This window comes from Protopterus annectens, chromosome 12.part0 (assembly GCF_019279795.1).
Source record: "Protopterus annectens isolate FY-2018-M chromosome 12.part0, PAN1.0, whole genome shotgun sequence".
NCBI lineage: Eukaryota > Metazoa > Chordata > Ceratodontiformes > Protopteridae > Protopterus > Protopterus annectens.
The window spans coordinates 475,000,633-475,026,532 of NC_056746.1; the positions used below are offsets into that span (position 1 = coordinate 475,000,633).

Consider the following 25,900-nt stretch of genomic DNA (forward strand, 5'->3'; position numbering starts at 1 on the left):
CACACACTACCGGACATGCACACGGCCGAATCACAGTACCCCCTGAACCATGGATAGTAAACTAGTGAACACAATACATCTGACTGTATTTGACGAAGCTCAGCAGAAAACAGATGAGAGAGAGCCTATCAGAAGCAGAACAGATGAGGTAATATTATCTGCAACATCAGAAATTTGAAGAGTGCCATTGTCTCAAAGTCAAAAACACCTCTCTGCAGAGCTAAAGGTGTGCATGTGTATGCATGTGTGTGTGTGTGTGTGTGTGTGTGTGTGTGTGTGTGTGTGTGTGTGTGTGTGTGTGTGTGTCCACATATGTGGGTGGAGGTAAACAGTCACAAGCCTTAGGGAAAGTGTTTAACTATGTGACTATTTGTGTGCACCCGCTTGTGTGTGTTTGTGTGTGTGTCTGTACACCACTGTATGTGTGTGTGTGTGTGTGTGTGTGTGTGTGTGTGTGTGTGTGTGTGTGTGTGTGTGTGTGTGTGTGTGTGTGTGTGTGTGTGTGTGCGTGTGTGTGTGTGTGTGTGTGTGTGTGTTATATAAATTAGAATGGGAATAGACAATTTAGCTGACAGCTAGTCCTATGTAACAGCAATATCCTGAGACTAAAACTCAGTAGGTATCAGTAGAAGACATGCTGTACAGTGCTGATAGTTGGATGTGATCTCTCTGAACTTGAGGCATTTGACGTGGTACAACATTGCATATTTTTGGGCAACTTAAAAGCCTGGATTGCACATATGCTTAGACAATGGGTGGATGACTGGCTGTGAAGAAGAACTCAGAGGGTAATGTTTAGTGGTAAAGAAGCCAGGGATGAGGGAAGAGACCGCTGGAATTCTGCAAGGGTTACTGCTATGAGCTTTAAGAAATAATAGGGTCTTCTCTGATGTGTTGGAGGAGCAATTACAGACCTATTTGCAGATGCTGGAGAAAAAAGCCTAAGAAATATACATTGAAGTCCATTTCACAAGGCTAGATACTTGGTGACCAAGGTCAAATGTAAATAGGTGCAACATAAAAACCCAAAGGTCACATATAATAAATGAAATTCTTAACCAGAAGAGATGGTTGCTGAATAAGACAAAGGAGTGATCATTATATTAGTTCTATTGAACAGTTGTAGAGAGAAACTAGAGCAGCCATCAAAGCAAAATTCTATTGCACACTAAAGAGATATTTACAGCATGGTGGGCAGATCAGATGACAAGGAAAATGCGGAAAAACAACTGAAAAACATGTATAACAAGACCACATGGGTCAGCAAAGAAGAAAGAAAAAACTGTATGAACAGTGTATGGAATTAATAAACTTGTACTAATTAGACACTCAGACACAGAAAGGGAAACTTTACATGGATTCACAAGCAAAAGACATCTCAAGAAGAAGGAAGCTCAGCATTTCAAAATTGAAGAACAATTATATTGCCCAGTCAGCTGAAGAGCCCTGTACAGTTCAGAAGTAGAAACAAGAGACAGACTTATACCAAAGTATACCTTATTTTCAATGCTCAGAGATAACTGTACTGAAGTAAAAAGAATAAAGTTGACAAAATAAGTCCAAACAAAGTTTTGATATTTCAGCAAATAGTAGGGTAATGACTTGCTTCTCTTTTTAACTTTAAAAAGAGGATATAGTCACAAATTATAATTATCAATGTCCAATATTCATCCACAGTATATTTTTGATTCTGTTCACATTTTGATTGAATTTGATAAATTTCAGGACTGTCTTCACTTATTTTTTTTTTTATTTTATTTTAATGCTGAGATATTTTTTCCCTTAACAACAGCCTCACCGGAACAACAACCCATGGATGCTTCTCTATTTCATCTCTTTCCTGTTGATAGTGAGTTTCTTTGTGCTAAACATGTTTGTTGGTGTAGTCGTTGAGAACTTCCACAAATGTCGAGTGCATCAAGAAGCTGAGGAGGCACGTCGCCGGGAGGAAAAACGTCTCAGACGTCTGGAGAAAAAGCGTAGAAGTAAGAATATGAATACATTTTATTCAAAAATTTGTAAAGAAATGTTTTCTTGAGACATGCTAATTTCATTACATTTTTTTAAAAGGGAAATATTTTATTTTACTAAAAATCATAATGTCCATTTCATAAAGTAACAGACATTGCAAGAGGATATGGTCTGAGCTACCATTTTAAAATTAAGAAGAATCAGGAAGCATTTTCCTTATCACTGCAGGTAGAAATGAAGCTATGATATACTGGTGCATGTGTTTTAAAAGACTCAGGTTGCATAATCGTACATGGCAATTTATGAAAAATCTAAGTTGCATTGAAACTTTGCTTCATATACTGACTTAGTCTGGTTTGTTCATATTTTTAATTACATATTAATTTTCCACATATTTAAATAGTCAGTGTTTGCTAAAATTATTATTTTTTTCAAACATTCATGTTTAAAACATGTAGCATAGACCCACCTCCATGGAACAGAAGGATAAAGTGTTGACTATGACCCCAGATGACCTCTGTTCACTTATTTACACTGGCGTTGGAATAGGTAAGCTGGAGAGGATGGGAATTAGCAGCTGTCAGCAGTTTAGCCATCTTAGGGGGAGGGAGTTGCCTCTGTCTTGCCTCATGGGTGATACCTAGTGGATAGTATGAGTCTGTTGGGCATGCACAACCCTAGGACAAAGAATGAGCAAGTGGAGTGGAGCATGCATGTTCCCCACATGTTGGCAGCAATAGCAAAACTTTAGTGAGCCACAATAAACATGAAACTCCAGTGCTGCGGGAGGAGACTCTGTTAGCGTCTGGCAAACTAGCCACTCCCTAGCAGTTGACTCTCACCTCTCAGGGTGAATGAAAGGGTTGATGAGTCACTTTAGCATACTTACCCTGACTGCACTATGCCTCGTTCCAGAATGGGTTGATAGAGCAGAAGTAGGAGGGCCACTAGGCAAGATCCAGTGGAGCTAAAAATGCAGCATCAAGTTACTTCATAACAAGTAGATGACATCTGGTGGGTTTCAGTCCCCCTACCCAAAACCTCAGGTGCAGAGGCCTTATCTTCCACAAAGAAAGATGGTTTAACATTCATACATTGGATGATATATTTATTTTGATGACCATGTGGTGACTCTGCCTCAGAATGCTATATATTTTCAACAAACCTCAAATGACGATATCTCAGCAGGAAAACTAGCAAGCAAGTTACCACTGAGAGGAAGAATGGGACACGCCTCAATGGGATTTTGTGGGTTTACTGTATGAACACTAATTTCTCTGCGAGGCTGTCAGTAAATTGAGTAAAAGAAAAATTCCAATTCCAAGAATGTCAATAATGTATTACAGCAAAGCTTTCGGATATAAATCCTTCTTCAGTGCAATGTACAATCTGTAACATTCTTTCAGTTTTTGTAAAACAAGAGTAAAATCACGTGAGCATGGCCAGCTAAATGACTTCATTTCTACAATAATTCAATTAACATTTTAGCTTAGAAATATAGCAGTTCCTTAAAAAGTTTCCTTAAAAAGTACTCAGACATGCTTTCAACTCAATTTATAAATACATACTAGAACTATATACTTAAATAATTCTATCTAATAAAATGTTTATTACAAAAATGTTTTACATGTTCAAATTATTTGCACATATACAAAAAAAGAATACATATATATGTATATACACACATTTAAAATACCCAATGCAGTTGCATTTATCTAGTTGCTAAAACTGGCTTAATACTAACCATGTTATTCAACCCTGGTAATACATCTGCTTGCAGTCTTAAGATCCATGCATATTCTTTATTTTCCAGAAGGTTATTAACATTACCTCCTCTTACTAGTGTATACACTGTTTCCATCACCCTAAATTTAAAGGTGTGCTCAGTACCTTTCTCCAGAATGTGCTTACTTAGCACATGTTGCTGTATTTGTCTACGTATCTCTGACTTGTGTTCTATTATTCTTTCCTTTAGTTTTCTTGTACTTTTCCCAACATAAAATGAGGGGCATTTTAGGCAGGTAGCAAGATGTATTACATATGTAGTATTGCGTGTTGCTGTACATTTGAAAGATATTTTTTGTTTGAAACTCGATGGATGTACATATTGTTGTCCTTCATAAAAATATCAGTACAGCAACTGCAGTTCAAACATGGGTGTGTGCCTGTTGTATATTTTATCTGAGCTCTCTTCTGATGCCTAATATCTTTATAGTACAATCACATTTTTAAGTTCTTTAAATTCGGATATGTAAAATCTGGTTTATTATGAAGTATCAAAAGTTATAACTAGTTGCTATGTTGTACAAGTAAGTGGCTACTGTGTATGAGCTTAGCTAATGTAGTAATGATAGCTACTCTGACAATTGTACATTAAACAAAGTAAGATACTGTTGGATATTGAGTTAATATAATAACAATAACAATATATATGTGTGTGTGTGTATGTACGTGTATCTCCATCCATCCAGCCACAACTGTTCCCGTTTTTGCATATGGGGTCTTGTATATGTATAGTTTATATATATATATATATATATATATATATATATATATATATATATATATATATATATATGTATGTGTGTGTGTGTGTGTGTGTGTGTGTGTGTATATATATATATATATATATATATATATGTATGTGTGTGTGTATGCACATATCCATCCAAACTGTTTTTTTTTTATTTTATTTATTTAACATTTGTTGACCAGGAAAGTTCCACAGAGCCTGTTTTCAGCAGAGGCCCAGGTAGAAATGCTCCAGATGCATGTCTTTGGAATACAGGAGGAAACCGGAGTATCTGGAGAAAACCCACACAAACACAGGGAGAACATGCAAACTCCACACAGAAGGCACCCCAGCCGAGAATCAAACTGGAGAACCTCTTGCTGTGAGGCAACAACATTAACCGCTGCACCACTGCACCACCCAAACAAGTCTGTTAATGTTGCAAAACAGGTTTAGATCCTTATATATATATATATATATATATATATATATATATATATATATATTTTTTTTTTAAGGCATGCTTTCTGCCCAAAAATTGTTTTATGATTTGCAACCATAGGAATTTCATTGTTTTGAGTAGTGAAGTCTTATTTTGAGGTCAAATAATTGCATATTGATTAAATGAGACATGATTATTTATAATAAACCCCTTTGAGAGATGTATTGTCATATCCATTTCAATTAAAATGAAGATATTATCAGAAAGCACAAAAGTGTTAACCTGATTGGTCCCTCACTTCTTAATAAGCTGCAGAACCCATTAAAAGAATTATATTTTTCAAACTAAGAAATACTGTATCCATGCATTTGTGAATTATTTCAGCATTGCCAATCTTACTGCCACCTCTGGAAAGAGTGATTTTCCACAAATTGTTTTTTGCACCTTCACTAAGAAGAACTGTGTGTCATTTAATATCAGTCTGCCACCTTGAGTGATATTCCAGCTACCTATAACCCTTTCTGGAAAAAGATGTTTCCTCACATTTCCCCTGAACGATTCAGTCTGTGTCTACTGATTTTGTTACCTCCTTCTAGTATATCTCCATTTTAGTGAAAGGTGTTATTGTCTACCATTCTGATGTTCTTTGAGAAATATAAAAGTATATTCTACTGCCTACCCCCTAATTCTTTCAAAACAATTTTTGTTTTTCTTATGTTACATTCAATTGTTTTTATAAAAGTATATTTTATTGCCTACCTCCTAATTTTTTTCAAAACAATTTTTATTTTTCTTATGTTACATTCAGTTGTTTCTTCTCTAGATCATGTCAGCATTGTCGTCTTTCTTGTTTACTTGATCTTTTGTATATGCGTGCCTCATAAATATTGTGTTTCCAGAGCTGTAGATAGTATTTTAGATGTCAACTTACCAAATATGAGCATAAATGGATAAAAGGTTTTTGTTTTCTTGTGGTGTTACCCTGTCAGTAATCCCAGGATCCCGTCAGTATTTCTGGCTACTTTGTCATACTGGTTTCTTATCACTTACCATTACATACAAGTACTCCATCCCCTAAATTGTAATTTTGAGAATTTCCTGTACTTCATGTTTGAAAAAAAAAAAGCTATGAAATTTTTGTGCACAAAGCACAACAAATTAATAACATTTATTGTCTAGTTATAATTGTATTTCCGTATTTCTTTACAAGATTTTTCTGCATCCAAAATGGTGTTACAGGGTCCCAGTAATATGCCTGTTTTTTTTTTTTTTTTTTGTCTGCTCATGGGTGACTTTTCATTTAGTTTCATCCTGGTTTGGAATGCTTTATAAGAGTATAAGATACATTTCCAGTCTGGAAAAAAACAGCAGAAATGTACTACTGTCAAGTCTGCATATTACCCAGCAAATGTGGATGTCCAGTGCAGTAACCCCACACTTGCTTGATATATCATTGAGGATAATAGCACACTTTCTAAATCTTGTTAATAATCTAGCATTTGTACTTCTTGAGTAAAACAAAAAATAAACATTAATCAGTTTCTGCAGTGGCACCACATGACTACTTAACACAGTAACAGTAGACAGTTGCCCTGACATAGGTTATTTCCTCAAATAACTAAAAGCAGCACTCAGTTACTATCGCACGTGTATATTCAACAGAATATGAGATTTGGCACTTATTCTAGTTTCACTGAACGTTATCTTGTTGCCTCCTGATTATTGCACAGCAGTAAGGGAAGAACCAGCCTAGCTATTGCACCATTTAGAGCAATTTGCATACAGACATATGTGATACAGCTCATTTAATTTCCAGATCCTTGGTACTCTCATAACAACCAAAATAAACTTGACTAGCATGCATACTAGTAACTCGACCGACTCAGTATGTGTTTCGGTATTCCTTCTTGTTTACTTACAGGCATTAGAAAAACTGGCTCTTTCCTGAAAGTGAGTTTCATAGGCTGAATGCCAGCTTAATATAGGACATTGATTCTGCACTAAGGGCTTACTTTTTATGTCACAGTGGGAGGTGCCGTGCTCCGCAGTGCTGCAGAATTTGTATGGAACCCTACCGTTCTGTTTACTTGCTTATATAAAGTGTTATCTTTCGTACTTTTTACCTCCATTTTATTATATGATATTTTTTATTTGTACTGACAAAACATGCCTTATTTTGGTATTCTTTCTTTGCTATACTAACAGTCTTATTGTTTTTGAAATAAAAAGAAATGGAAAGGCAGCTGTCATCGCTGTGATTAAGTAATATATGCCTGTCTTGTTGTATTAAATATAAATACAAAAATAAGAATCATGGTTTTCTTTGGTATGCTATTTATTTTTCTGCTGTAGTCTACCTATTTATTTCTGTTGCTGTTTTATTTTTTTGCTGAAGATTATAAACATGTAACCTCCTTCTGGTATACTTAATTGTTAGGGTGACATCATAAAGGCAGACCTAAACTTTTATGAATGAAATGCACTGCAGATTTTATTTCTTCCCACTGCCTGCTAAGTATCACACTTCACTATTAATTATTGTCTAGTTATAATTTTATTTCCATAGATCCAAAATGGTGTTATAGGGTCTTAGGTGAGAGCTGATCATGGAGCCATAAAGCATGCAGCCAGTGGCATTTTTTTACTGCATGTTGCCTAATCATGTCCTTAGTAGTTGATGTGAGAGCCTAAGTCATTGCACGAGCATCCGACACTTTCCCTAAGGCTTGTGACTGTTTACCTCCACCCACATATGTGGACACACACACACACACACACACACACACACACACACACACACACACACACACACACACACACACACACACACACACACACACACACACACACACACACACACACACACACACACACACACACACACACCTTAAGAGCTAGCATCACTAGTTTAGGATTACCAAGCCCACATTCTCCCATCCAATAGACATTGTTAATGTACTAGCCTATAACTGCACAGTATCAGTAAGTGTAGTAGAGTTGCCACCTTCTTCCACCAGTGTGGGTTTGCCAGGATACTGTAAATTGCTCACTCCCATACTCATTCATCCAGTTCTTCTGTCATCCATCCTACCAATCCATATCAGGTCATCTGGGTCATAGTCAGGGTTTCACTTCTCTATGCAACAGAGCCAGGTTGCACCGGGAAAGGTTTATCTGCTGCAGAGGCACATAATGTTAAGTCATTTATCAAGTTATCATGCTTTTATAAAGCACAGGAGAAGAGGACAAACCTCAATACAGTCTAAATATAGGATGTTTTATTGTGCTTAATTATTGTGTATAATTCATGGAGAGAGAGAAAGAAATAATAATCCAAAAGTAGGAGTACTGCAGAAAAAATGTTCACTAATGAAAGAGTGGTATATAGAAGTCTTAAGTACAATGGGTACCTGAAAACCTGTTATTTGCTAACATACTGCCATCCTAACTACCATCACAGGTATAATGTTATGCAATGAGGGACTGCAGTGTACATACGGCAGTGGCTCTCTCTTGAGCAGCATCTTGTCAAAGACTGAGACACCTGTTCCATTACCCTGATGTACCTGAAGCATTAAAGAGATAATGAATGTGCTGGTGCCTAGGTGTTTACAGGCTATAGTTCCTCCTCAGTTGACTCTTTCCCTGACTGTTTATTACAGAATAAGGATCCCTAACTGCTTCCCACACTCGGTTGCATCCAAGGATAATGAGATGAATGTAATAGCAGAACTGCTGGCCTGGTATACCCATTGTATTGCTGGAATGCTCTTAGTCTATACCCTTGTGGTTTATGTTTCTATGATTAATCTTACAGGATGATATAGTCTGAGGTTGTTGTGGAAAGCAAAGCTTTCACACTTTCACAGTCCAATGTGTAACTGGCAGTGCTGTCACACCTGACATAGCAGTCGTGTGAGCCCTATGCTAATCTAATGCTGAGATGACCAGCAATAACCCCACCACTACCATCACCCCATGATCTATACCCACAAATAGGTCTTGTAGGGATAGTCTCCCTCTTATCTTTGTATACAGCTGCTGATCACCCAATGTATGTGTGCAATCCCTTTAAACTGGCTGTTAATAAGCATGCATGATGTTGTTTTGAACCAGGCATGCCCAATGGCTTGAATCCATTTATATTTTCATGGATACTAAACTAATACATAGTGGAACTTGTGCTGAATAATGTTACAGCCCAGTTACAATTCAAGATGTCAGAAAAAATATTCTATTAGTGTGTGACTCACCCAGCATATATATTTACCTGATGTGCAAAAGGAAATGTGCTCTGGGTTAGGTAATGCATGACCAGCAGCTTGTCGACAGAGGACTTATACAACACGATCAGTAAGCATCATGAATCCTTCTGTAAAGATTTGCTTTAATGCTTCTATATATTTGGTCATAGCCTTTGGTTGGGATTTATTTATGGTCCTTTGAATCATGACTGATCGACAGTGTGTCATTGAAACTTGCAGACTTCCTATTAAGTTGTGTAGCCTTGCAGATTATTATTTTAGGTAAGGTGATATAGAGCCTCTATATTGTTGGGTAAGGGGTTGCCCACCATTTCACTAAGGGCTATTTATTTATTTGCATTTCTTTACTGAGAAAGTCTGTCTGGGTCATGCAAATCAACCTTTTAGTGGAGGTCCAGGGAGAAAGGCTCCAAAACAGTTTACAACCACATAGTAAAAGGCAGTCCAGTAAAAAAAGTAATTTATAGCACATAGCAATGTAAACACTGCCAGTTTTTATAGAATACAGTACTTGGCTATGTAAGGATTTATAGAATAATACTAATTCAACTATCTTTATTGAGCGCTTTCGTTTTCTAAAATAAAAAACTTCATCAGAATAAGGCAAATACAAAGAATCAACAACTGACCAAACTTATATAACACTCTTAATCACACAGGTGTTAATTGTCAATCCACTTAAAGGTATAAGCCTCTAAAACACATTCACAAACACACACAAAAAAACATTAAATATATTCCCTAAAAAGTGCAGAACAACATCTACAATGTAAAATTATTTCATTATTAATAAATATTAATGGAAATAAACAGCATATAAAATTACATACAAACTATTAAAAGACTCTGTATAAGTATAAAAACTTTGTAAATTCCTGTAGCTATACTTAAAATAATTGGCACATAATAACTATATGTTGTTTACATATAGCCCTCTGTCCTCAATCTAGGTATAGAGCTAATAGAAATATTGCTATTGAGACCTGGTTGTTCGGTGGCATTGGTCCGCATCTGCCACCTTAATTCATACAACTCCACAGGTCTATGGAAGTAAAAGACATCCCTTTAAACAAAAATTGTAGGTTTAACTTCCATGTGTAAAGCTTCAAATTGATTAACACATCATCCAATACTGCATCTCTACTTGGGACAAAGGAAAGGCCTTTGTTAAAAACATCAGCTAACTTCTTATCAAAGATGTGGTCAGTGTAGTTATAGATACTAAAATCTCCACAGGTGTTTCTTAGAATATTGTAAGTGACCTCTATTCCCTCACTCAAGGCTTTGTCACATACAGGATTTTCTTCAATAACTGAAACAGATGACAGAAATATTCAAAACATTTAATATGTTTTTCCCCTCCCCCTGCCCCTGTAATTCCAATTGTAATAACTTGTGCCCCCTCTCTGATTCCTCAGTCGCTCGGACCTCCTCAGAAGGGGGATACTCTAAAGGGTCAGGGTGAAAATCATCACAGAAGTTAAACCTACAATTTTTGTTTAAAGGGATGTCTTTACTTCTATAGACCATGAACTGTGTAAAAGAACTAGTTTATTTAACCCCCCTTTGAATCCTGTAGTACAGACATTCGAGAGAATGTGTGAATATGATATACATAAGCTGTTCATGAAGAAGAGGAAGCATCCGGATACGGACTACAATTTACATATAAACCAGTGTAAACTAGTAAATGAGGTCTGTAACAATAGGACAATTAGAGTAATGAAACCTGATAAAGGGGGTGGGTTGGTTATCATGAACACTAATGTTTATATAGAAAAAATGTTTGGTATACTGTATACTGATGTATAATGTAAGATAAGTTTGAATGAGAAAAATATTTTGTATAGGAAGGTGGATATAATCCTAGATGAATTATTATTAAACAGCAAAATTAGTTTAAATGAGTTTAATTTTATGGAGGTTAAGTCCCCAAAAATCCCCACCATTTTTGGTATACCAAAGTTACATAAGGATATTGCAAACCCACCCCTTAGGCCTATTGTTGATGCAAAGGCATCAAAAACATACTTTATTGCAAAATTTATAGATACACAACTAAAATCAGTACTCAATGACTGTGGATGAATTATTAAGGACTCCTGGAACCTATTAAAGAAAATTAATCAGAATTTGTATGATGATGCCCTCAGTTTTGTGACAATTGATGTTAGAGATCTGTTTTCCGTAATCCCACATGATATGGGAGTAGAATGGTTTTATTTATTTCTATGTCGACATTCCAACATTAGACATGAACTTATTAGGATGATTAGAACTTTAATGGAACTTGTTTTAGATACAAACATCATTGTCTTTGAAGCACAGCTTTTTAAGCAATGTAAGGGCATAGCAATGGGGCCATCTGTGCTCCTATATTTGCCAATATCGTCCTGGCCTTTTGGGAACTAGAATTTATTTTTAACATCCAGTATGGCCGATATTGGAAATATTATGGTAGGTACCCAGACAATATTATTTTTTGGCATGGTAGTAATGAAGAGCTTAACAACTTCTTATCTTATATAAAGCATAGTACAGATTTCCTAGATTTTACCCATATTACAGGGAATGATGAGATAAACTATTTGGATATCACAATTAAGAAAAGTATAATAGGCAATTTAGTGATATTACCCAGATTATTCAACATAACTGGAATTTATTTTATACTAGCCAAGATTATGTAGAAATTGTGGGGAAGGCTCCAAATATTGTACATCAGAAGGACACTACCTTCAAGAATATGTTAAAGAGAAACCTGAATATTAATTCAGGGGTGGGGGGTATGTCAAAATGTGGTTTCTGTCTTCAATGTAAGTATATTATGGAGGGCACGGAGATTGTTATTCCAAACTACGGTAAACATTTCTACAAAAAGAAGTTTTGTTGTAGTAGTAAATCTGTAGTGTATTGTGCTCTCTGCCAGTCATGTCCAAGTTTTTATATTGGCAAGACTATTAATGCTCTTAGAAGTAGGATATATCAGCACTATTACGACATTAAAAAGCAGGATTTGAAAAATGCCTTGGCCGTGCATATTTACAATAATGAGGGTCACACTTTTAAATTTACAGCTCTAGAACAGGTAAAAATAGGGGACAGAGGGGATCCAGTCAATGATTTTTTAGAGTTGTATGAATTAAGGTGGCAGATGAGGACCAATGCCACTGAACAACCAGGTCTCAATAGCAATATTTCTATTAGCTCTATACTTAGATTGAGGGCAGAGGGCTATATGTAAACAACATATAGTTATTATGTGCCAATTATTTTAAGTATAGCTACAGGAATTTACAAAGTTTTTATACTTATACAGAGTCTTTTAATAATTTGTATGTAATTTTATATGCTGTTTATTTCCATTAATATTTATTAATAATGAAATAATTTTACATTGTAGATGTTGTTCTGCACTTTTTAGGGAATATATTTAATGTTTTTTGTGTGTGTTTGTGAATGTGTTTTAGAGGCTTATACCTTTAAGTGGATTGACAATTAACACCTGTGTGATTAAGAGTGTTATATAAGTTGGGTCAGTTGTTGATTTTTTGTGTTTGCCTTATTCTGATGAAGTTTTTTATTTAAAAAAACGAAAGCGCTCAATAAAGACAGTTTGTGGATCCTGGTCTGTTTCTTCCAATACTTTTTTACTCAGTTTGCTGTTCTGTTTATCTGTTTTGACTAATTCAACTATACTGAGTTGATGAAGGATCCATTAGTATTAATATGATACATAGACTGAGCATGATATTTACAGTATGCACAACATAAATCAAAGGAGTTCTAGGTTGTGCTCGAAGACAGCTGTATACTAGACAGTTTCATGGAAAAGTGGGTGAAGGAGGTTGTTGTAGAAAAGACTAGCAGGTGAGATAGAACAGTTGCATAACCACATATTGAGAAACTGAGTGTGCATTTCCTTTCTAAAAGTAGAAAAGGTCACAGTTTATCTTAAATAAAGAAGAGTCAGATTTCAGAGCTTTGCAACATTGTGGAAGTAGAGTCCATCTCAATATGCATTATGTGACTTGTGTTAATAGACAATAAGTCTGTTTTGGGAAGGTAACCCTCTGGTACTGGAGCATAGTTGGGCAGTAGTGCTAAGGAAGGGTGTTTTGAGTTCTGGTAAAGAATAAAGCATATGAATTTTAGTTAGGCATATTTGAGGTAAATGGAAAACTCCATCCAGTTCAGTTTTTTTGTACTAAGAAGGACAGACGCAAATTTTGCTCTTTTATGATATTATTTCTCCATTTTGTATCAGTGAGTGGAGTGTAGACTGAAGAATATTGGAGCTGTGTAAAGTAGTTCAGGAAGCAGTTAACATGTTCTGCCAGGTACTATTTGGCTTTATAGATAGCATCTAATTTTGATGCGATTTTAATGGTGTTCCTGATATGCAGGTCAAACCAAAGATTAGTGCCAAGGATGACACCTAGTAATTTGGTATTTGAAACTGTCTATTGTTATATTTTGTGAGGTTAGTGCAGCAAAATTAGATGGGTCAGAAGATGAGATTTTGGTAGCAAAAGAATAACCATAGTCTTAAGTACTATACATTATATGAGATTGTTGCAAACAATGCTTGATACAAGAATATAATGCTTGAGTGACTTTGTGAAACTCATTTAAGTAAGGGCTGGGAAAATGAGGGTGGAATCATCAGCATACTGAATGATGGCACAGGGTTCTGATGAAGTCTGTCGTTTATTAATGACTATATTGAATGATAAAGGTCCAAGGACAGATCGGGGGAAAAGGCTGAGTATATGCTTAACCATTTGATGCACTGGATCCTATAACCAAGGTACCTTTTGAAACACAGAGTGGCATCATTGGAAAGGTGGAAGTCTCTGAGGGTGTGGAACAGTAGAGGGTGGGACACTATATCAGGTGCTTTGGAAAGGTCTGGGAAGGTGCTGAGGCTAACTGGTTATTACCATGATGTTAGTTAATGGTGTTAAGAAAAGAGAGTAAAGCAGCTGTTAGTCTGAAATCATACTGTATAGGGGCCAGTTAGTTATTTTCAAGAAGGTACTTGAATAGCTGAAAGTGAACATATTACACCAGTTTTTTTTAATAGCAAAGAAAGAATAACTATAGGTCTGTAATTACTTAATTCAGTTGTTGTGCTTCACTTGTGTGCGGGTATGATACAAATCTGTTTCTATATTCTGTGGACATACGTTTCATTTCTCAGTTTAATTTCTCCATGTCTTTTAGGTTTCTAACACCATAATGCATATTCCTGTAGGGATATGTTAATGAGTATGGAGACTGGATAGGCTAAAGCTTCGCTGATAGCGTGATGTATTTTTCCAAAATGTTGTCTGATGCAGCTTTATACTCTGCATCAGTTATTTAATTGTTGTTATTGTAGGGACTGGTTTAAGTGTGAAGGCAAGATAGTTTGCAGGTTTAAGAAGGCTAGGACTAGTGGTATTGGTAGATAAGTTTTTGACAAGTGATGGAGATGTACAAATGAAATGGAAATTAAAGGTGACTGCAACTTTCTTGTCACTCTCCTGTGCTACTGGGTTGGGCTGGGAGGGTTTTTCTGGATTTAAAAGTTTTTTAATGGATCCCCAAAAACTTTTTGGGTTTTTATTTATACTTTTTCCCTTCCATTCCTAATGACCATGGAGACCTCCCTGATAGGTCTTGAACCCATTATTTTCTGATGCAGAGTGAGTGAGAGCCAGCCGAAGCAGCCATGGAGGAGCTTTTGTCTTTGCCTATGCTGTATGATCTGCTTAATTCCAGAGATGGCTGTCTTGATCCCAGTGGCCAGAGGATGTGCTATTCATGCTTCAGAATGAATCCTAATTGTCCCCAGCATGGGGAGTTACACAACAGTCCTTACACTCTTAGCAGCCTATATTATGCATGGTATAGGCTGTAAGGGAATTTCCAAAGTCCTTAACCCCACCTGTGGTTAAAGTGAGCACCCACATCATCATGGTGGATTTCTGTTTCTTCCTCATACACACCCAGGATTCCACACATGTGCTAATAAAGGCTTCCTTCACCTGCTTGGCAGACCAAGTGGACATCATTAGTCTGTTTTTTTTTGTTTTTTTTTGCACAAGCCTCCTCTTGCCTGATGAAAAATCACCATTTCAAGACACGTCTCACTCCCACCACATGGAAAGGTGAACTAGCGTTGGCTACTCAGTTCCATTTTCTCCTAGCCATTCCACCTCCTGGGTTGCTAGTTAAACTATGGTTTTCTGAAAAGATTTATACCTCTGTAGTACAGAGCTAGTCAATTATTTTGTTTTAAATAATCTTACTGACATCGTTTGATCATATTTTAACATGCCATATTCACATGGCTGCAGGCATTTTTCAGTACCGGGTGAGGTGAGTATAACCTTATTAGTCTACCTTCAGAAACATGACAAACAAACAAACCAGTCTTCCAGGTTATCTTTATAGTTGAGCTTTGCTTTGTTTTAATTACCAGTTTTACCTTGTGTACAGCTGTCTATCACAATGTTAATGTATAAAGTCCTCACAACCTTACAAAGGTATTCACAAGAAGCTTCAATATCCACCTTCCTTTGGTCTGAATTTAAGTCACCAAATAAGCAGTCCACAGTATTTTTAAATCTGTAGAAGAATTTAGCCAACAAATGCATTTCATTCATTGACTTTGATTTTTTGACACTGATTTTTCTGATGTTGATGCTATTAAATGTCATAACTGTATAGTAATGACTGAATTATATATTTTTTATGAGCTAGGTTTTATAAGCACAGAGTTTTCTTGCCATGTTTGTAATCAGTTAATATACAAAAGTTAGTTTTGGAGGTAAATATGTATATCATCTGAGTGGTATTGGATTATAGCAGAGGAATTCTGGGCGGCCACCTGGGGTCCATGGCTTTATGTGTAGCACATGGCCTGTTGGCTGTTAAACACATTGTTACCACACTCTTTGTAGTTGCACAATTATGAGTGCAATTCAACATACCTAAAGTGTTTGTTGACTCAAAAGATACTGCTAGTGACTAACACTGATAACAATACATGTAATCCACCAATCATCAACTGTAACATTTTTTTTGTTGCTAGAAATGCTAAAAGAATAACAATAGCCCCCTGTTGTAAGCTGCAGCTTTTTTCTTTCTTTTTTTATTTTGACATTCCACACAGTGCCACAGGGCAAAATCTGGCAATAGATGGACAATCAGCTAATCAAGTGAGGAGGTGAGACAGTCATTTAGAAAAAGCCTATGCATGGGAAGTCAGGAAATGTGTGTTTACGGAGCTGGAATATGATAGTCTGACAGTCTAATCATGATTATTTTCTGAACAGCAAAATGTCTTGTACATTGTATGAGTTCTGGGATGGAAGAAATCATTTACCTTTGGATGAACAAAGACTGAATTCTTGAGCTTCATTTGCTCAAAATTCAACCTGCTGACAATCAGAGCACCTACATACGAAATCTGTGTCAGTGGGTTGTGCTGTCAATGATGCCCCTTGTGGGGAAATTTCCCTCTTCTTCAAGTTGGTGCAATCATGGAGGTGGCATATAAGCTGGGGTGTGTTAGGGGGCTTGCTCCCACATCGCGGGGGTGGGGGGGTTGCAGGAAGGCATACCTCCTCCAGAACAAAATTAAAAGTGTTTTTTTTTTTCAGACATTTATGGTTGACTTCAGTTCAAAGATTCTAATCCTAATGGAAGCAGCAGAACTACTGATCAGGCATTTTTTTTTATCACCAGCCAAAGAAACAAGCATTCTGAGTAAGGCATGATAAAAATCAACTAAATATGAAACAAGCATTCTGAGTAAGGCATGATAGAAATCAACTAAATATGAAACAAGCATTCTGAGTAAGGCATGATAAAAATCAACTAAATATGAAACAAGCATTCTGAGTAAGGCATGATAGAAATCAACTAAATATGAAACAAGCATTCTGAGTAAGGCATGATAAAAATCAACTAAATATGAAACAAGCATTCTGAGTAAGGCATGATAAAAATCAACTAAATATGAAACAAGCATTCTGAGTAAGGCATGATAAAAATCAACTAAATATGAAACAAGCATTCTAAGTTGGGAACTGCTGATTGAGAGCCCAGTGTCCAAGTGTATTAGTTCTGGTTTAGGCACTTGGGCTTCAGGCCAGTTATTTTACATTAAGAAGGTTCGTGGACTGCACTCTTGTGGGAGAAGAGGCTGGACTCTGCCCTTCTGAGCTGGGAATTTTCTGGTTAAAGGTTTATAGTGCCTGAATATTTGAACTGTATCTTACTGAAATTGGTTCACCTTGTTTGCTCTAGCATAGACTAGATCCAGGCCTACTGAATCTAGCTTTGTTTATATACTTGTTGTTTGTTTGCTTGTTATTTCCTGGAAGCTAATTCACCTAATACGCAACTTCTCAGCTTCTGTGGATCACTAGTGATATCTGCATTGCTTACTGTACTTATTTCCTTGTTTCACTTGAAAGAAAGTTACTGTTTGTCGTTTTGCATTTAGTTACTTGTATCACATTGCACTCAAGTTACCTGGCACTTGCTCACTAAAGCAATTATATAAGTCAGCACTAAAAATTAAAAGCACTACACCCTCACTCCCCACTGGCCCTTGTTTTCAATTAAGGATTTCCCAATATTATTCTAGCATGTCCAAAGGTCAGTTGTCAATCTCCTCTCCGGTCCAGCTGGTGAATCTGGGAATCTTGAGGCAATGTTATAACTGCCTCATGTACACAGACAACCCTCTCCTCCTCCCACATAACACAAATACTTGAGAGATGCAGCTATTTAGCCAAACTGGAGGCTGAGCTCTCTCAACTCAGGACTGGCAAGACCAGACAGGAGGAGAAGGCAACTACACACACCACAAAACCAGCCTCACATAATGCTACCACTCCACTGAATCAAACACATAAACACACAAAGACATACTCGGAGGCTCTGAGTAAAATTTACCTAAACAGCAGAGGCCTCCAAAGCAGACACCCAAACAACTGCTACCTCAAGACACCCCACAAGCAACACATAAACCACAAAAGCAGTGTGCAAAGCAGTCACAGCCCTTAAGGCCAAATACAACACCAAACATACTTGTCATAGGTGACTCCATAGTCAGACACACTGACGTCCCACTCACCAGGCTGAACAAGGAGAGGGTCACAGTAAGCTGCCTATCGGGCGCTAGAATCCGCCACATAACACAAGCACTCGGGTCACTCCACAGCAAGTACAAATATGACACAGTCATTGTCCATGCTGGTGTGAACGACCTGAGACGCACCTCCCTGGACTGCATGAAAAGAGACATAGAGGAGCTCTCTGATTATGTAGCCCAGGCAGGTATGACCCCAACCCTGAGCAGTATCCTTCCTTCACCAAGAATGATGCCACAATATAGAGACAAGATGATCAGCTTTAACAATTGGCTTAATGTCTGGTGTCATTCAAAGGGGATCCAGTGTCTGTCTGCCTGGGATGACATGCTTGACAAGCCACGCTGCTTCGCAAGGGACGGCTTGCACCTGTCACCCCTGGGATTCCGGATATTGGCTAAGGCTCTTGCCACCCCATAGTGCCTTTTTAGGCAAGGCTCAAATTCTAAACCTACCACCCTAGAAAACAAAAATGGGAAGAAATTGAGGGTAATGCTGCTCAATGCCAGAAGTCTAAATCTCAAAATGCACGCACTCGAGGCCCTTCTCAGTATGGAGAACATCGATGTCTGTGCTGTAACTGAAACCTGGTTCAAGGCTCCTGAGAGCACCCGGCACTATTAGGTTTTACCTCATATCATGCGTTCCGCCCCAAAACCCGGACCACTCCACAAAAGGAGGGGTGTATCCATATTCATAAAGGATACTCACACCTCCAGGTTGGTGGCAACGCATGAAGCTTCGGAAACCATCCAGGTGCAACTAACAATAGGCAAAACTGCTCTACAAATTGTAGCATGCTACAGGCCACCCTCTCAAACTCAGGAACCCCACACAGCCTTCCCTTCCTGAAGACACTGGAGGGTATAAATGTATCTCCAAACACCATCATATTGGGTGACTTCAACTACCGAATATAGACTGGGAACATTACTCAAGCCCTAACTTTCTAGCCCAACGGTTCCTGGAGTTCATAAATTCAAATGCCATGGAACAGCTAGTCACTGTTCCCACGAGAGGAGAAAATATACTAGATCTCATTGTCACAAACATGGGGACAAAATGCTCCACACCGAAGTATATCCCTCATTGGTGAGATCTGATCATAAACTAATCTCACTGGAAATCCACATCCCGCCCCACCCCAAACAAAAAGACCATAGTGAAGAACTTCTCTAAAGCAAACTTCACACTACTCAAGACTGGTGTGGTATCCTTCAAGGCCCCTGAGTCAGAGGAAACCACAACCCAAGCTGCGGAAGCCCTTACAAATGCCTTCTATGAACACCTCCAGGACTGCATGGATCAGGCAATCCCAAATAAAACCAAGACTCTTTCCACAAAGGGCAAACGTCCAGTCTGGTGGACCCCAGCCATTAACAAACTTTACAATAAGAGGAGAAAGCTATTACATGATAGAACAAAATCCATAAAAGGGAAGTCACCCCTGATCATTATTAGCAAAAAATACGAGCACTCATAAAATCAACTAAGGCCAATTTTGAGAGAAAAATTGCCATGGATTCAAAGGACAATCATAAGGCCTTTTTCAGCTATGTTAGGAACCTGGGTGGAAACTCACAGATATGCTCAGAATTAGTCCAAAATGATGCAAAAATCACTGAACCCACAGACATTGCCAACATACTGGCAGACAGGTTCAGTGCAAACTTCAACCCTCTCCCCTAAAGGAGAGATAACTATCCCAGCTGAGTGTAGCCTCCCGGACATCTCAAATGCGCAGGTGAAAGCTGCTCTCTCTAAAGCTAAAAACACAGCATCAATGGGACCGGATGGTGTCCCCGGCTGTGTGCTACACGAGCTAAATGAGGAATTAAACCCGCACATAAGGCAGCTGTTTAATCTCAGCCTTACCACAGGATACGTGCCCAAGGAGTGGCGACGGCAACTGTGGTCCCACTCCACAAAGGTGGCGCCTCACGGACCCTGGTAATTACCGCCCATAAGCTTAACAAGTCTAGTCTGCAAAGCTATGGAGAGGATCATAATGGAGCTCATAAACAAAGATATAGGGGACTTGCAGACATTGGACCCGACCCAGTTTGGCTTTGTCAAGGGAAGATCATGCCTTTTGAACTTGGTCGACTTCTTGAAATAGTCACCAAGGCCATTGATGAGGGAAAGGCAGTCCATACAGCCTACCTTGACCTTGCAAAGGCTTTCGACACAATACCCCACTCGGGTATTGTAGAAAAACTTACCAGCTTAAATGTAAACCCATATGTCACAAGATGGGTTGCAAACTGGCTTAAGGACAGAACCCACAGGGTTAGAGTTGCTGGCGCTGTGTCAGACTCCAAGCCGGTCACAAGTGGTGTCCCACAGGGCTCGGTCCTTGGCCCCTATTGTTTGGCATCTACTTCTCAGAAGTACAGGCCAACATGGGAGGACTTTGGCTGACAAAGTTTGCAGATGACTGCAAACTGGGCGCCATAGTGGAAAGTGCATCGGACACTGATATCCTTCAGAAGGGACTCACGGAAACAGATAGCTGGTGCCAGAGCCATGGCCTGAAGTTAAACGCCAAAAATGTATAGTCATACCCTTCGGGAAAAACAAGGTAACCCCAAGCTACCATATAGGTGGCAATCCACTAAGCACAGAAGAGGTTATCAGGGACCTGGGGACCCAGGTTGACAGTGGCCTTTCTTTTGACACTCACATTGCTAAAGTGGTTAGAAAGACCTTCTACATTGCCCACCTGATCATGAAGGGATTCACATCCAGATCTAGTGAGGTCATTGTTCCCCTGTACTCTTCACTTATCAGACCAATGATCGAGTACAATGCCCCATTCAGGATGTATCTCACCCGACATCTGCAGCAATTGGAGAGACCCCAAAAGTTCCTCACCAAAAGGATAAAGGGACTCCAAAATCTGTCATATGCTGCCAGATTGAAGAAACTCCAGCTCTATTCAGTCGCATACCGTCTGCTCAGAGGTGACATGTGCCTGACATACAAGGCCATGTCCAACCCGGAATTAATGGACATGCTCCACCTCAAAAATCCAAATCCACCAAAACCACTAGAGCAAGCGACTTAAACCTTAGCACGGATATAAATAGGACGTGCTGGAGGGATAGATTTATCACTCAGAGACTCCCTATGCTGTGGAATAAAATCCCGGTCCATGTGAGGCAGAGCACCTCGCTGACTCTGTTCAAGAGAAATCTAGACCTGTGGATGGGCGATCGTAGGTTTACCCCGGGAATCATCTCTGGGTCACTGCTGGACAGAGGCACAACAAACTAATGGGCACAGTATTTTTTCATATAAGGGGTGGCGTAAGCCACAATAATTTGGGCTAGGCTTATAAATGCCTTAGGGCAGATAGCCTAGTATAAACCTATGAACCTATGAACCTATGAGTAAGGCATGATAAAAATCAACTAAATATGTTATTTTATTTACTGACTCCTTGTTGACAAAGCTAGGCTCACTAGGCTAGTATCCACTTTTCATGGAAGACCTGAGGCTGTATGTTTACTGACTAGGAGAAATTTAGCTACGGCATTGGTGAGCTTTCCCTACTCTTTGAAGGACTCTTTGTTAGGTAGCTGTTAGGCAACACCAGTGGACTGTTATCAGCAATCAGTCAATCGAAGATAGAGGCTGTGAGTGGAGATGAGACTGAGAAGTAGAGAATAGAGGGTGTAATTCAAAAGGAAAATGATGCACTGGTAGTGAATTTTGTGCCGTCGGGTGGTCTGGATGACTCTGTATTCCAGAAAGTGATGGATGAGGGAGAATCAAAAGAAAGAGAAGTTATGTAGTGAGGTGCAACGATGGACAAAATCTTTGGTAATGAGATGACAGAAAGACTTAAGGATGCTGTAAATGATGGCATGGATACAGGGTGGACATGACTGGCCAGTGGTAGCAGTTTCTAAGGACATGCTCTGACTTGGGCTGCAGGAAGATGGAGCAGAAAGTGATAAACAGAGTGAGACTGACAGCAGTGTTTCCAGAGTAAAGATTCATACAACAGCAGTAGCAGGTTCCAGTGAAAGACTGCAGAAAGAGAACGATGTGCAGCTGCAAAGCCGACAGACTGGAGCTGTTGAGAACTGAAGGAAAAGGCCTGTGGTTGGATAAAAAAGTGTGAACAGCAAATAAACAGGTACTGTGTTTTAGGCAATGCTGTTATGCCCTTAGGATTCAGTTTCTCTGAACAGGAACTGAAGCTTTCTGTGAAATAACTTTTAAGATATTTACATCAATGAATGCGAAAGGACAAGTAATATATCTCTTTAGAAGTGTTTATCAGCATTTAAATGTACAGTTAAAAAGAAAAATGTTGCAATTTAGGATGACCGAGATAAAAGAAAATGAATGAAAATGACTCTTCTAAGCTTATGTCAGGATGCTCTTAATATTAAAAAGGTCATGAATGACAGAAAAGTATAAACTGGGGGATGGTGTGTTTACATCACTTTAAATAAATTATAAAGGGGAGTGTTAAGTACTCAGGGCAGCCAAAAACATGCTTTTTTTCTGTGGAGATAAATCACATTTAATCCAGTATTGTGCAAACAGAAGGCGCAGATAGTGAGGGGAGTTTGGGAATTCCATAAAAAACTGTAAAGCATGTTGTAGGAAATGTAGACGTGAGAAGTGTTTTTGGTCTGATTCTCCTATTTATTAATGAAAAAGAGGAAGTGAGGAAAAATAGGGGAAAGTACAAGTTCTTCCTCAAAGCCTGGAGGAGAATAATGAAAGGACTGGGTGGGAGGTGAGGCAGTAGAGGAAGACATAGAAACAGATACAGCAGTTGAAGTTCAAATATTAGTGAAAAAGAAAATCGTGTGGTGTTGGAAATGCGTTTGGGGTATTACACACTGAGGTATAAAAGGAGGTGAATGACAGTACTGAGTCAGAATAAATGTGAAAGATTCTACTGAGGGAAGAGTGAGCAGAAGAAAAAGGAGGCCAAAAGATGGACTAACAAAATGCAAAGAAAGGATAAGGTTAATAAAAGTCGAGCATCACTGAATGTAAATAGCATGAATAGAGAGATGTTAGAAAAATGACGCTGTTTGAATGGAGTGAAAAAAGTTGTGCAGAGGTAATCTGCTTACTTGATACAAGATGTTTACATGAAAGAAAAAAGGGGGATTTGGGATGATTTGGAAAATAAATGAAAAGTGGTATGGACTACAGGAAGTGGTATATACTCAGGCATTACAGTATTATTAAAAAATAAGACGTTAAAATATTAGATATAATTATGGTAGTTGCAGGGAGAGTTTTAGTACGTGATTTAAGAAAGGGACATAACGTGTTTAGACTGGCAGTGGTGTATGCATATACAAATACAATGAAAAAATAGTTTCAGGAAATTGACAAGTATGGGGTAGTAAACATCTGTTATGGTGTTGAGTGACTTTAATTGTAATTTAAGAAAGGAGAAAGGGAAACTAGCACGAGATGTAAAAAAGGTGAGACAGGTAGTAACTAATGGTAGGTTAAGAATAGGCAAAATGAGAGAATATACTTTTAAGAGTGGTCTGTTTAAAACAGAGCTTGATTATATATTGTTTTTAGAAGGCATGAGAGAAATAAAAGATGTAATTTGAGAAGCTAAATTTTCAGATCACAGGGCTCAATGGGCAACAATAGGAAAGTATTAAAATATGATAAAAGAGGGAACGTGGTTAAAAAGATTGTCAGGAAAATGCAGAAATTAAATGTGTTAAAAAGAAAGGGGATAGTTGTGGGAAGATCATATGAAGATGAAGCATTTTATTTTATTTATTTTATTTACATCTGTTTACTGGAAAATTCCTAATGGAAGCAAGTCCTTTTTCAGTGGATGCCTGGGGAGAAAATCTCTACATCATGTACATGATAAATAGAGATACAAAGTTGCAGCAATAGTAAACAACATTACAGGTTGTTGGCTTTAATACAATAACAAGATATTGATTATCAACAGTATATACAGTAAATGTTGCAAGTTACGATAGTTTCTTCTCATTTATAATATTAGTAACAAAGTTGTCAGACAAGATGTTAAAGTATGTAAAGACAGCTTTGTAGAAGTTTGATAAAGCAGTGTTTGGTATATAAAGAAAAGTTTTAAAAATCTAGTTAAAAATAGAGAGAGAAATGGAAGAAGGCAAACGTGGCAGATAAGCAAACACAAATTTGTGAAAGAATAGTGGTGAAGGTAGGGGGATCCTGGTGATCCATGTAGAAAAAGCTCTCCTGCCATGTACCCAGTAAGTGCCAGGATAGGTTTAATCTCTCCTATGCTCCTTCATTGATTTAGTTGAATGTTTATAAGCAGGTTGATAACAGTGTTGCTGAAGCAAGATTAAAGAAAAGTTAAAAAGGACAGTAGGGACAACAGTGAATATTTAAATGGTACAGTTTACCCTAAGCCTAATTTTTTAGGGACAGTGAGGGGCACAATATTAACACTAATTTCAATGACAATTTTGGAGACTTTAATAGTGAAAATGATTATGGGTAATTTTTAGACAGTCCGTCCCCCTCACCAAGGAGGTCAAAGAGGTTAGCTCAGAAAAACAGTGGGTCGTTTCAGGGACAGAGGCTTGACCCAGTGAGCCTTTACCAGAAGAAGAAAGGAAAAGGCAAAGGGTAGAAGAAGTAAAGTCTATGATGAGTGGCCCTTTTGACTTTCCCCTGCCTCTGTATTGTGGTATGGAGCAGTCCACAGGAGAAGACGATATAATACTTTGTTCACAGAGTTTTAAAATTTTTAATTACAGCAGTCTCAATACGGATGGCAGATTTTTTAGTTTATTCAAAAAAGGTTTCACCTTTATACCCATTACTAGGTTGGATGTCAGTGAAACCATTTTGGATTTGAAACTTTTTACTAGGAAGTAAAATTTTGCTAACCATATGGGAGAGATGGGTCAACAAGCTGTGGATGCTCGTTTAACTTGGAAAAGTATTTTTAATCACCCCCCCTCATCCAATGATTAATTTGTTTGAAAGAATGTGTGTTAGTGATATCCACAAGTGGCAAGTTAACAAGCAGTGTAAATGGCAACACACCTTAACCCAGGATGAGATGGCTTTACTTAAGGAGATTACTGGCCATTGTGACATGTGTATCATGAAACCAGATAATGGTCAGGGAATGGTTATTATGAAAAGTATCTATTCTGGTAAAATGTTCGATCTTCTGAATAATGAACAACAGTATGATAGTATCTAAAAGAACAGGATACATGTGGCGGCTTACAGAAAGATTGATACTTACCTAGATGATTTACTCTGGGATGGAAGATTAGATAGTCAGGAATATCAGTGTCTTAGAGTGGATTATCCTGTAGTGCCAGATATTTTTTGGCATACCTAAAGTACATAAAAATATTCTTGATCTGCTCTTACGGCCCATACTAACAAATGCAGGCTCCAAAACCCACCTACTTGGCTTTATACTTTGATCATTGTATTAAAGGATTAAAGTTGCCTTATGGTTATATTTTAATGTACTCATGGGACTTCTTAAGTTATATCAAGTAAGAATTTTTTTTTTCACAAGCAATGCTATTTACCA

At 37.9% G+C, this 25,900-nt stretch overlaps 1 protein-coding gene across 2 annotated transcripts in view; it reads left to right on the forward strand.

Annotated features, from left to right (window-relative positions):
• CACNA1H (calcium voltage-gated channel subunit alpha1 H) overlaps positions 1-25,900 on the forward strand; it is a 2,347,924-nt gene that overhangs the window by 2,052,308 nt on the left and 269,716 nt on the right. For both annotated transcript variants that reach the window (XM_044089567.1, XM_044089568.1), the window contains exon 23: positions 1,793-1,985. In XM_044089567.1, the coding sequence (XP_043945502.1) occupies positions 1,793-1,985 (193 nt within the window). The remainder of the gene's footprint in view (positions 1-1,792; positions 1,986-25,900) is intronic.